Genomic DNA, 13,499 nt, shown 5'->3' on the forward strand with positions numbered 1-13,499 from the left:
ACAAATTAATCTTATTTTCTGTCAATAGTTATATTTTTATAAAGAGAATATATATTAAGAGAATTTTAAATAAATTATGAATGAAAGTAACGAAATTATAATTATTATATACACTCTACTAAGAACGTCATGCTAATATATATTGTTCCAATAATTACTCTTGACTATTATTATCATTTTGCTGCATAGCAAAGTAGGCACTTTGGAGTTCTTTCAAATTTTTTTCTAAAGTAGCAACTTCTTCAAACTTACATTCTTCTCTTGCTTGTTTGATATAAAATTTTAAATTACTCATTTGTTCAACGAACGGATCTATAGAAGTAGATGAAATCATCATATTTCCAGTAGGCCGATTTGAAGTACCCCAGCCTTGCGACTGATCCAGAATCATCTTAATTGAAAAAAATTGCATGTTGAGATAATTTATTTGAAGAATTTAAATAAATATCTTACCTGATTAGTAGGGGTTGTAGGACTTTTAATAATGCTGCGATCTTGATGTCTTTCTCTTTGTATTTCTCTTTGCTTTTCCAGTTGCTGTTGCTCTAATTGTCTCTCATATGCTATTTGTGCTTTTATTCTTTCTTGCCTATCTCGTTTGATTTTTTCATACTCTTCTTCTGTCGGAACTGGTGGCGCTCGTAATAAGTTATTTTTTAAAAACAACATTGCTGAAGATCGTACCATTTGATTTAATCTATACTCTTGTTTCAACATTGCCGAACTATCATCGCTGATAGTTACAAGTGTTGCTATTCTTTTACTGATGACATCAATATTATCACCAATTTTAGCAATTTTGCCTCTGACCATTTGTGCATCAACCAATCTGTAAGTAGATTCTCCTTCATTGAGGGACTGCCACATTTTGTTGTAAGTATCTAACAATTTGTTAGCATCTTTAATTTGAGACTGCATTTTTTCATAATATTGATAGACAATAGGTTTTTCAAAGTGCCTAGCTTTCAACCTTTCTTGAGAATCAAGTAAGTTCATGCAGTGCTGACAAACTCTAAAAAATTGTTCTGCATTGGAATCACTCATCATGGAGAGAACAGTGTTGAGACTACCACTTGAAGGTGATCGCACAAGTTTAGTAAGACCTATTCCTGTGCGTACAAATCGATTTGTAAAACTTTTATTTTCAGTTGTTGGCGAGAGAGCTGAGTCATCTTGAGTAACCGATACTGGGCTAATTATTTTACCTGCAATGAAAATTTTTAATAAAAACTTATAATTTCTGAGGCTGAAATATGAATTTACATACGAGCTTTTTCTAATGATAAAAATAAACTGCAACCATGACACATCATAACTCCACAAAGTCTACAATGATGTTTCCTTCTAGTTAAATTAAAACTTTTTGCACAAGTAAGACACAATCTAGCATCTTTGTCATCCATCCATGGGACTATAGCTTGCTCATAAGCTGAAACGATAGTAACATCTTTAAAAACTTTCAAGTATCAAGCATTTAAAAATGATGTATCAAAACCTTTTCTTTCTATAGGATCAGTAGGCAATTGATTTAAAAGTTTATCCAGTCTTATTAGTAATTTATTATTTTCAGTGGTAAATCTTTCCAATCTTGTATTTCTAATTTCTTTAAAATATTTTGTATGAGATCTAATGTGACCTGCATCAAACAAAAAAAATTGAGATTCAAAATCATTTTAAGCCAATTCCAATTGTGAATTTTCAAAAAATATTACCAATATCTTGTGGACCCCAATCGATTTCTAGGCTATGTTTATGATTTTTTATTATAATAGCATCTGGATAATCACCTACATCGTCTTGCTTTAATATTTTCTTTTTAGCCTTTCCAAATAAATCTGAAAAAAGTGTGTACAAAAAAAAAAAAAAATACAAAAAATTACCAATAATTAAATCATACGTATTAATAGTTAATTGTGAAGTAAAATCTATATGAACCTTTGAGAGAGCGAAGTATTTCAGGATCATCTTTGTGATACTCTTCGAAATGTTTTGTCAAAAGTACAGGAGTTTTAAAATCGGTCATGCAAATAGGACAAATAAAACCTTCCATAGGTTCGGATTCTGCCATTATGAAAAATTTGAATACTTATTGAATTAAACAATTCGATTCGGAAAATGTTAAAGGCAGACGAAATTTTTATGCTGTCATACAGACACCCACTATCACAACATCAACAAAAGTAACAGGACAATCCACGCAGAGTTCAGTCTCACGCACAGACACAATTACACTAGGCCCGTTTTGTAGCTGGATTGAATTTTGACGTTTGTTATGAGATTGCGCAAGCGCAAACCAACATTGGAGATAGCGCGTCAAATTTATTTTACTTGATCTAACTTGCTCATAGTTTTTTATATCAACAAAAATTAAATTTTGATAAAGAGGTAGTAAAAACGAGTTTATTTTAACTGATTAACCTAGAGTATCTGAAGCAGGGCCTACTGGTACATTCGAAAAAAATCAACTTTTAGGTGGAAAATTTTTTTCCTTTTGTCTTGAAAAAGTTGGAAACAACAGTTTCTAGATTTTGCAAATAGTTTTCTATTGGGTTTATCCCAAAATGAATTATTTCTTACTACATTTTTTCTAAATTTAACTCCTACATTTTACCTCTAAGAAAGGGTTGTGGCTTAAAGCAAACAACAATGAGCAGCATTTTTACATCAGGTCTGTTTCGGCATTAATGGGTTGAAATATTTTTGGGTTTCAGAAAAATTATACGAATTAGTTCAAAACTGGTATTACGATAATTAATAAAATCATCATAATTGGGTACTAAATTACAACTTGAAAAATTAGGTTGACAAAAATTGTTGGCAGTTTTCAGGGGTAAAGCCATTCTAGGCATTTGAAAAGATTGATATTATTCTTTGTACAAAGCTCTTTTTTGGTATCAACAACGGTGGAACAACATATTTCAAATTATCTAGATGAATTATTCTCGGGAATATTAAACGGATTGAGCTGAGATTTTAACTATAATTTCAAAATAACATTTTTCCTGTGGATGTAGCCAAAGATGCCAAAAATTGAATGAAAATTGTATTTAAACACTATCTAAAACGCTTATTATCGTATGTTTTTTTTTTCATTAAAAAGTCTTAGACGTTATCGAGGGCATTATTCAACTGTTACTCGTTAGAATAATCATGCAATCATAGTCGTTTTTTCTGCATGAAACGTGCATGATGATTTCAGAGAAACTTTGATCGGATATACTGAAGATAATATTTAATGAATAATTATTTATTTTAAGAAAATAAATTAAACCCAATTTACAAATAAATTATACATGTTACCATACAGTTTTAATTAAAAATGAAAGTAATCAATTATAACAATCATCATAGTTAAAATATTACACACACTTGTATTGATTTATATTTATGCATGTGAGAGGCTTTATAGTACAAGGGTGAATCGAAGAGCTTTCACAGAGATACAGCTCGATTCGTTTTGTATTTACCTATACTCCATTTGAACATTGTTACTATCGCAATATTCGTGCGGCAACATCTTCAGTGAAATTAGTTTAAGAAAATTAGTAGTGATTATTGTATTGATAATCATCGATTTTACTACCAGCTAAATTTGCAATGCATCATTAGTTTCCACTGATAGAACACAGTATATTTACATCGGTTTGTTGAAAATTACTGGCGTAAATGAGGTATGGATTCATTTAGTAGGTATATATATTTAAGTAAATGAGCGCTAATTTCAAAGGCACTTTATGGTGAATCCATCTTGCGATAAAAATTGAAAAAGTGTGAACCACAATTGATAGGAATCAAAAAGTAAATCTGCAGCTATCTAATTACAACGAAGACACTTATACATTTACACTTGTTATTCGATCACACGTACATGAAAATGCCATATATAAACTGCATTTGTATATGATTTATAATTGTTCACTTGTCCTTCTTCGGTTCGGACTCATCGTCATCGGACTTTGCCAAATCGTCGTCGGCATCAGGCTGGTCTTGATCCTCGTCAATTTTGATCTTGTTCTCGTTGCTCTTATTGTCGTCCTCCTCCTTGTCGCTGTCCTCCAGCAGTCGTTTCTCCTCCTCGTCCAGCAGATAGGCAAAGTCGTAGGGATCGCCACCCTCCTGTATGCGCTTGAGCTCGCGTTTCAGCATGTCCAGGCACTCTTTTCGCTCCTTTTGCTGCTCCTCGAGGCTGCGGGTGTCGTTACTGTTTCCGCTGCTGGTGGTCGCTAAACCGGCTGCCTCCTTGGCCTCGCAGTCGCGTATGTAACGCTCGTAACTGTCCACCTGCGTGACAATTTTTTTTTTTTTTTTTACTTAATAACCATCGCCACAAGGGCAATAATAATGAAAATTGACCGACGCGCGTAACGTGGTGAACGGTTAATTGTCCGTGGGCCGAACGATACTTTTTAGCTGTGTTTTTTGCTCGCATTATATTGTAGGTCGACAAGACTATAGTTCGCGGACACATCAATCGCATCGATTAGCCACACGTCCGAGCTGGATTTCGAACAACAGAGACAGTTGCTCACGTGTCGCGTATTTTAAGCATAAGACAATAAGATTAATGCCGGGGCTTACTTTTTCTTGCAACATTTGTTGCACATTGTTCTGGCGCCTGAGATGGCCGGGTAGGCAGAAGCAGGCCTGCACAAACCTGAGAAATAACCAAGCTGCACCCGCCACGGCTAAGTAGGCGATTGCCGTATAGACCATATTCACTAAATCCACCGAAACCTGTTGATGGTATTTCATTTTTTTTATGTCAATTCGGTTTTTACCCGAAACTCGAACTGGCTGTATTTTTCTTTAATCGGTGATTTGTTAGCGTGGCAAAATTTTTTGAATTTTTCCTTTCGATCTGAAATATTTATTAATTTTAAATAATTATGAAGTGTAAACTCGGCCATTGAAAAGTGCAGCTTGTCCTCGCATGATTGTTCAAAGGCTGCAAAAACTAAACGAAGCTTAAAATAATTAAAACGAAATGCTATTACAGTTTGTGCGTTATATTTTGTGCTATTGATACTGTCATTTCTCCAACTGTTGACTGCATGATGTGCTTATATTGATCGTGTAAATAAAGCAATATCTGAGTCTACGTGTAAAAAGAATGTGTAATAAAAAAAGTAAAAAAATAAAGGCAGAAATAACATTAAAGATTCATATGATAGTGATGTTAAAATAATTTTAAATGATTTCATTTTTTTTTCAAAAAACTTACCATAATTCATTTTTGAAGATTTTGAGTTTTCATACACATATATGGATATGTCTCTCTCGCGGATATGGACGGTCATGCAAAAACAAACACGTGAATTACAGTATTTGAATTTTTGGTAATGAAGTCTAATTTTGTTAATAAATTAATTTTATGAAAAAAAACGTTTCTTTTCAAGTGGAAAAAACTAACGGTCGGTTTTTCTTTCAATGCGCATCGTAAAATTGATTTTTTCGGTTCTGTTCCGTACAATTTTTCATTTCGAATGTCAATAATTTTTAATATTATAAATGGATTTAATTTTCACGCGTAATCCAAAAATTCTTTTACATTTTTTTACAATTCCAAACGTGCTTGCATTCCACGCGAAAACCATTTGAAAATCGAAAACCAAACCAGCGAACTAAAAGAATGATAGTAATAGGTTACCCCAAAATTGCACCTCGGTGAATTAATGAAAAATTCCCAAGATTCACCAATTAACTTAGCATGTTCGGCAAACTATAAAATCCATAGTTCTTACTTCATGTGGCTGATAATTTTCTAAATAAGAAAAAAAAGGGTACATGTGAACCGTTTCAGGATCGAAACTCAACTGTTGTTTAGAAGGGAGTGTGGGTGTACGCTCAGCCCTGTCCATGCCTACGGACACTTACAGGTGTATAGCATATAAGTCAGTCACGCGCGGCTTCTTTTATAGAATTTGACCCCCATTATTGAGCGTTGCATATACGCGCGACGTACACACGACGATGTCGATACCGTGCTTCGCTCGATATATAGATCGGCCCGATGTGTAGATGTAGAAATCGGTGACTTGCATACTAGCCTACATATACTATCGTACCCGATCGATGTCCATATTTGATATTTCTCGATATGAATTTTTGGTGGATAAAGAAATGCTCAGTCATTGTAATACCCTTTTTTGACAGACTGTATTGTATAATAATCGTAATAATTTATAATAATAAATATGGCTTTACAATTCACAGACTGAACATCAGTCTTTTTTATATGAAAAAACGCAGTATCGTAGCTGTACACTTTTCACTCGCATAAAATTATATTTTGTTCAACTAATATAGGTGACGATTCAAAACCATTGTAATTATTCACATTAAAGAAGTAGACAACATGTTACATGAAGAGATGCACAAGGCAGCACTAATTTTTGTTTGTTTGTTTTGCGAAACATTGAGGCCTTTGAAGGGATTTTGATCCGAAAAATTGTTCTTACACAATAAGTAATTATAGGGTTTCGATCGCTTACAGCGTCATCGATTATACGTGACAGATCGCATATTCGCGTCGTTCATATGATAACCACCATTATTGTTGTTTTTCTTTCGTCTTTTTCCCGTATATCTCGTATGAGTTTTATACCCACTCACGGGTACATATCTATGCATAATCATATTATTTATAAGTTATCATTTAATTATTTTTAACATTGTATCATCACCGTCGATCGATTTAATTTATTAAGATGATTAACGGGTACTCTTTAAAAAAGTAGTTATCAATAGATCTGTAGATACTTAATTTTAATTGGAAAGGATAAAATGAGTTTTGTATTGAATCGAGATTCGTTTTACCTTTGATAAAAAGTGAACTGACAATAAAAATAACTTTAAAACGCCATATTTTATCACACAATTTTTTTTTATAAAAATAAGGAAAATTATATCTATTCTAGACCTTCTTACACGTTATTGCCTTCGAATTCGCGCCAAAAAACAATATGATTAAATCTTACACCAATCGAAAAAATATCTTTTTACAATAACTGCATTTTTACTAACTGTTAGAAACCAACATGAGATTTTTTTTTTTTAAGTTTAAAGACTATGATCGAGCAGTCATTGATACCTTCGTATAATCGTCAACATTTTACATTTGAGTAACAATTGGCTCTGATTTAAAAAAATATCCAGTTTCACGAATGAAACAGTGAAGCATATTTTTCTACAGCCTCCTTTCAAGATGTCAATGCTACGGTTAGAATTTTTTATAATAATGTGTATTTTGTGATGACGACAAGAATCGATGTTATGGAATGTGTGTATGTGTATGAGTATAAGTGTGAAACATTGCATTGAACAGCGTGTATACGATATACTGTTTTATCCTCTTGAAATTTTAGAATATGCCCTGTAATTATTTAATCACTATTTATTCTAAATAGCCCGTATTTAAATCTATACATTTATCAGCCTGTGATGTGTAAGTGTTACTGAATATGATTATAAGTATATTCTTTATATGAATCTAAGGCGATGTGTTCAGCAGAGAAATTCTTTGAATAAATTTCGCATCAGTCAAATTGTTTCTCATATCAAAGCCAACGTCAAAAGTATAGTCAGTCATCATCAAAATTGTGTTTTTCGAGTTGTTGAGCCGATCTTTTTTTCCATAAATTATTATCCTTTTAGCATATGGCTCGGTTTATCATCGTCGTCGATATTATTTACAAAGTAATCGGGTCTGATGCATTGGTAGTGAATTTACTAGCCTCATGTTCCAGTCTCAGTTTTAACGTAAAAAAGTAAATAAGGCGTGGCTGAATTACGTAGCGTTGGCGCGAGTTTTTCCTGAAACTCCCGCAGCGATATGACTCGAACGGCTTCGTCGTCGCATTCGAGCCAAGTTCCGGTCTCTTGACGCGCCATGTGTTTGATGCCGCAGCACTCATTGCCTTGACAGCCCTCTTTCTTCAACTGTTGCTGCTGTTGCTGCTGCATTTGCTGTTGTTGTTTGCTGCTTCGAAGATGTGGTTCATGAAGATTTGATTTGTTTCCAAAGCAAGTTGTTAACAGCGATGTTATAGGCATTTTGGTGTCATGTTGTGGTGTTTGCGATCCATTCGATTGTGAGCCAATAGTTAGACTTTCCTACAATTTGATCAGGTTTAATATTCTGCTATCTGAGGTAAAAAAAAGGTTTATATTGAATTTACCTGCGAAGTCTGCTGACGCTGAACATTGTCGCGTTCACACTCGAGGTACTCAGTATTAGCAGATTCTCCAGGTAATCGAGTGTAGGCAACATAATGTCCCGCTGTCATCGTCGCACCTTGATGCATAATAACAGAATAAAGATTGTAAACATGCCGCTTTTTCGGTAATGCATTTTGTTGAGCGGACGATGTAGCTGATGATGAGCTCATTTGGCTGGTCATCGAAGTATTTGCGAGTTTTGCTTGATCCGCTGCTGCCAGACAATCCTCGCAAAAGCACTGGAGTGTTAGGGGCGTTGGCATGTGATTGTTTATTTTCTCCATTGCACTGATAGCATACAATAACATTAAAAATGATGTTAAAAGTAGCTCATTTTGAAGGAAATTCTTAAATTTACCCAGAAACAGAAGTAAATCTTTTCAGTTGAAGAACTAAAAGTCTTGGTAGAGTAGGAAAATGTATAGCACGTCTAGCTTCATTGTATCGCAAACATTCGCAGCACCAGTATTTGTTTTTGTCAACTAATAGCTCACTAGTTACTACTGCTCTTTTGTAAATTGCACTCGGATCTAATTGTTTGCCATTCTCATCTGTAAAATAACAATTTTTATTTTTGTATTTAAAAATAAGAATTTAAATTAATATCGTTTTTTTAAATACCTTTATCACCACGATCGCAATCAACAGGTACACAAATGTCGCAAAAAGTCTCTTTTCTTTCTGTCACCTGTTCACATTCCAGGCAAGTTGTTCGCAGAAGACTGACACCTTCAAAGTCCTCTGATATGAAACATTTTTGGTTTTCTACCTCTAAATTTGTCGGCGACGATGTTGTTGGTGATGTTGCTAATTGCGAATCACCATTTTCGGAACTTTGTTTTTCAAGCGTAAATTTTCCTCCATTTAAACTGAGGGTCGTTTGTGCAGCGGATAAACGTGTTTGTTGACCTTTTTTGCCTTTTTTAACAACAATCTTTCCTCTTGATCCACGTTTTCCACTGTCATTACGTTTTAATTCAGCAGCAGCGGCTGCTTCTGCTTCAAAAGCTGCACTCGTCTTAACATTCCATTTTAAAGCTTCTCGTTGTTTAACAAGAGATTGAAAAGTTTCGCGAATGTTGTCAAGTACGCAAACAAGCAATTCGTGAGCATCTTGCTGTTGGTTACCTTCAAAAGTTGTATTAACATCTCTGAGGGCTTGTACAAATGAATCTGGTTGATATGGATCATAATTTTCTCTAGCTTCTTGTTCTCTTAGAGAAGAAAAAACTTCGTGTAATTTTTCAGTTACCAATTGTATTTTAGGCTTGTTCAGTTCTGAAACTGCATTTGCAGATGCTAATGAAGGAAGATCTTTATTGCTCCAACTACGACTATTGCTACTTATAGATGATGAATTTGCTCTTCCTAATGATGACGATTTAACCTTGAATTAAAAAAATAAAGTCAATATGTGAAGAGAATGTTTCATTTTTTTTTATCCACAACAGTATTTAGCAAATACCTTGATTGATAATTCTTTTTCAGTAACAGCAGCCAGATCTGTCGTTAGATGGTGTAGATTGTGAAGAAATGAAGGGGTGCATCGTAATGTATATAGAACACTATTAAGAAAGCATGTGTTGCCTAAGTTGCAGAGGGTAGCTATCTTCAATCCACCATCAGAAGATGAAACATCACAATTTGTATCTCTCTTGTTATTACCTAATCTATGCAACTCATTCAACATTTTGCCTCCTGTATCTGTGGTAATAGAAAAACATGTATCAATACAACTTATAATCATAGCTATTTGTCTCAAGATAACTTACTCGATTGAAAATGCCGTGTTATTTGGCCACTATTAGCCCGCCCAACGGGCTGGGTATCAGACTTTCTGTTACCTCCTTGATTTCGTTTTTCAGAGAGTCCAGACAAAGATAAACAAATTTTTTTCCTTGGTGGATTCAACTGTTCATCAGATTCCTCCTGTGCCTCTAATACTGTCATTTTCTGTCGCTCTGTCAAAGGAAGAAATTTTGAAAGAGTGCTTAGATCTCTAAGAATTCAATATTACTCAGGACTGCATGTAAGTTTGAATCTTGCAGCGAACTTACTTTGGGCCGTCGTGCGTAGAAGTCATGGAACGTCGAGGTAATTGGCCGCACCGTGAGCCGGACCTAGCTTCGATGCACGACGTTTTTCAGCAGTGGCCGCTAATGCACGTCTTTTGTTCCTTCTCATATAACACACCCTCGTTAATTCTCGATTGGCACTGGAAGTAAGGATTTAATAGTCACACATCTGCTGGCACATGAAATCTTCAAGATCCCTTCTCGTAGATTATGAATGTAAACGAGGTAAGATATCACACCTGTTACGATACTCGTGTATATGTAAACGAGTCTGTTTACAAAGGCTATGAAAAAATAACCCACTCAGCGATGAAAATGAGAAAATCAGTCACACACAGAGTCAATAGTAGGCGATTCATGAACAAGATACGAGTACGTAAGAGAGTGCGTTGACGTTGAGACGACGATAAATGTAACGGCGGTAAATCGGTGCGTGCCTATCGAAAACTGACGTTTGGATAGGAGATGCGCGGCGCGGAAGAGCCGTGTTGCCGATGACCTCACGCGAAGTTCGGAGCGGCGAAGGGTATAACACAGAGTACTGACGCACGGCGCGAGTATTAATTATAATAACAACAACAATAACAACAACGTCGAGCAGTCAGACGATGAGCAGCGGTCGCGAGCTCTCGAGTTGGATGCGATGATGTATTAAAATGGGCCGTGCAGTCGCAGCGCCGACGACGACCGATGCACACTTACACACATGTAATGTCAAAAGCCTGGCTCGCGCTCTCGTCTTGTGCTCGTCGTATACACGATGATTATTTTGCGAGGTAAGAGATGAGCATCGGCATCAGCGTTTCGCGCTACGATCTCGGGCCATTGTTGCGCGTAAGGGCCGCCATTGGCGTCTGCGCCGCGGACAACGGCACGACGGCGAGAGAGAGGCTCTCTGGCACGGCAACGGTGTCGGCGGCGGCGGCGAGCGATACAGCGAGCGAGTAAGTATTATATACGATGGGCACACTGCACACTTATGCACGGCCTGTGCTGCAGCCTCTGCCTATGTGTGGGTGTCTGTGCGCGCGTGTGTGTGCGTACGTACTACAGCCGACTGCCGAGTTACTGACTGCTCTCTGCACACTGCAGACCTATGGCTTTTTCGCCAACTTTACTGCAGCTGTAAACGCGAAAAGGAGAACGGATTTCTAGCCACAGACAGTGAAAGTACATATGCACTCGAGCTTACAAGCGTGTATAATACTCGGCTGTATCTTGCATCGATACATGCACTCGCGAGGTACAGCCGCGGCGTATCCAATAATGACTCGGCGCTTAATTGAATTCACGAGCTTTGTACGATCTCGTCCTCGCTGTTCTCGCGCTACAAATAAAATCAAATGTCCCACATAATAGTAGCACCGATGGTCGAATGGAAGCTTCCGAAAGCTCGATACGATCGCAAGTCGACTCGTATCGTGTACCACCTCCTGTTTCTGCATTTTTCTGTTTGCTGATATACATTATCGAAATCATGAGTGCATGACTTTACACTTTACAGTATTGCAGTGCGCGAAAATATAAGCAAACATACATTTGAACCTTTCTCGGTCGTGTGACGGGTAAACGAGCGCGTCAAGAAACATGATATATATTTTTAAAACGTCGCGTGAATCAACGCGCGACTCGCGAGCTTAGTAAATGATGGGCTAGTTTAACCATTTGCACGAGATTATACACTTAAGCCTCTTTTAAGATTAACTTGTGATAGTTTTCAGTTTGCGCGCGCTTTGATGAACTCGTACTTAATTATGACTCAACTTTTGTATAAGGAAAATAATAATCTTTCGCAGCTCCATGTAGGTAACTAGAACTATTTCATATCGCACAAAAAAGTTAACACGTTAATACGTCTTCTAAAAACTAATAGAAAAGGGTTAGCTTATTTTGAGGAAAAAATTATGCATTAAATTCAAATCAACCCCATTTCCTAGAAAAATTTTAGTTTTCCAAGTTTTTCGCAAAACTTTCGTTCTGAAGATTCACAGACGGAAAAAAGTTTGAATTTTCTCCCGAATCGGCAAATGGATTTGAATTAGGTCATATCGTGAGCTTTCTTGGTATACAATCCAATGCATATAATTGAACATCTGGAATACAGTTCGTATAGTAAGATGATATGCGACTAATTAAGTTAAAATAAGTTTATACGTCTTTGCTCGTACTTCGCGTGCATAACGAAGAAGTTGCTACACGTGAGTTGGCTAAAATTCTAAATTCTGAGTCAGGTGTGTGCAATGCGTGACTTAGGATGCGTACTAAAATACATGATAAATCAGCAACAGCGGTGTCGTGTTTCTGCGGTGCGCTGCTGTGCTCCGTAAAATGGCGACTTGTCGCGTGCACGAGCGATTGACAAGATCAGACGGTGACGGATTGTGACGACGAGCCGAGTCAGCTACGGACTCTGGTGCATCCTCGCACTCTTATAAATACTACAATAGATTAGGTGCGTCCAAAATTTTGGCAAGATTTTTTCTTACTTCATATTGGCCGAGTCGTGTTGTAATCGTTTAAAGATCAGCTTTGTTTTTGGGTGTGCGAGGTATAGAGGTATACATGCATGCAAAATAAAACACCAGCAGCATTTGAGCAAGTGCAGCAGGCTAATCAGTAGAAGGAAAAATCCGTGTACGTGTATATGTACGCGTGGGTCGACGTACGACGCTCGTTCCGCTCTTGTATGAACAATATATAATTATACGGATGTCGAGAGATAAGAAAAAGAGAAAGAAACAGATCAAAATCATCGAGCTTATCGCTTAGCGATTTTCCCGAACGTCGATCCTATATAGATTTTGCTCAACGTACATTTGTCAATTGCGCGACGACGCAATGTTTTGACCATTTGAGGGAGAAAAGTCGTCGCTAGCACTCCATACGTCCGTATTAATAAAAATGCTCTATCAGTAGGTGCATTACGTGTTTTTGTTGGTGTCCGTCGATGACTTTGTTCTTTGCATCGTTATAATATACAACAACGGTGTGTCGAGCATTACATCGAGAGAGCAACAGCATCCCATGCACCGATTGTGCTGTATATACTTGACGTCGAACCATATAGCATATACCATCTCTGACGGATACATGCACTAGCGTACACATACACATATGTAAACAGACTGTACAGTGTGTATGTATAGGTTTGACTTTAGATTCAAGCAGATATAAACGAGTCGCGCTGCGAGCGCGAGCGAGAGAGAG

The 13,499-nt window shown here is 36.6% G+C and overlaps 3 protein-coding genes across 8 annotated transcripts; all 3 read right to left on the reverse strand.

Annotated features, from left to right (window-relative positions):
* Positions 1–47: 47 nt before the first annotated feature.
* LOC106648271 (rabenosyn-5) lies at positions 48–2,208 on the reverse strand. The gene is made up of 6 exons (XM_014365024.2): positions 1,936–2,208; positions 1,713–1,835; positions 1,496–1,636; positions 1,268–1,429; positions 454–1,205; positions 48–391 (listed from the first exon to the last, which is right to left on the reverse strand). The coding sequence occupies exons 1-6, from the start codon at positions 2,066–2,068 to the stop codon at positions 155–157; spliced, it is 1,548 nt and encodes a 515-aa protein (XP_014220510.1). The 5' UTR covers positions 2,069–2,208; the 3' UTR covers positions 48–154.
* Positions 2,209–3,312: 1,104 nt separating this feature from the next.
* LOC106648285 (glutamic acid-rich protein-like) lies at positions 3,313–5,802 on the reverse strand. Of its 3 annotated transcripts, none has more exons than XM_014365045.2 (3): positions 5,661–5,802; positions 4,579–4,734; positions 3,313–4,281 (listed from the first exon to the last, which is right to left on the reverse strand). In XM_014365045.2, the coding sequence occupies exons 2-3, from the start codon at positions 4,711–4,713 to the stop codon at positions 3,916–3,918; spliced, it is 501 nt and encodes a 166-aa protein (XP_014220531.1). In that variant the 5' UTR covers positions 4,714–4,734; positions 5,661–5,802; the 3' UTR covers positions 3,313–3,915. The 3 variants fall into 3 exon arrangements, with proteins under 3 accessions (XP_014220531.1, XP_014220530.1, XP_014220529.1); XM_014365044.2 differs by having other exon boundaries at positions 5,648–5,802; XM_014365043.2 differs by lacking the exon at positions 5,661–5,802 and having other exon boundaries at positions 4,579–4,752.
* A 335-nt stretch (positions 5,803–6,137) lies between these two features.
* LOC106648216 (ubiquitin carboxyl-terminal hydrolase 1) lies at positions 6,138–11,219 on the reverse strand. 4 transcript variants are annotated; one of them, XM_014364929.2, is made up of 8 exons: positions 10,995–11,219; positions 10,275–10,432; positions 9,990–10,178; positions 9,683–9,921; positions 8,839–9,604; positions 8,576–8,768; positions 8,178–8,505; positions 6,138–8,112 (listed from the first exon to the last, which is right to left on the reverse strand). In XM_014364929.2, exons 3-8 carry the CDS (start codon positions 10,165–10,167, stop codon positions 7,735–7,737), a joined length of 2,082 nt encoding a protein of 693 aa, XP_014220415.1. In that variant the 5' UTR covers positions 10,168–10,178; positions 10,275–10,432; positions 10,995–11,219; the 3' UTR covers positions 6,138–7,734. The 4 variants fall into 4 exon arrangements, with proteins under 4 accessions (XP_014220415.1, XP_014220413.1, XP_014220414.1 ...); XM_014364927.2 differs by lacking the exon at positions 10,995–11,219 and adding an exon at positions 10,532–10,987; XM_014364928.2 differs by lacking the exon at positions 10,995–11,219 and adding an exon at positions 10,532–10,987 and having other exon boundaries at positions 10,275–10,461.
* Positions 11,220–13,499: the final 2,280 nt, after the last annotated feature.

Source organism: Trichogramma pretiosum, unplaced genomic scaffold, assembly GCF_000599845.2.
Source record: "Trichogramma pretiosum strain Unisexual culture from Peru unplaced genomic scaffold, Tpre_2.0 scaffold24, whole genome shotgun sequence".
Taxonomy (NCBI): Eukaryota; Metazoa; Arthropoda; class Insecta; order Hymenoptera; family Trichogrammatidae; genus Trichogramma; species Trichogramma pretiosum.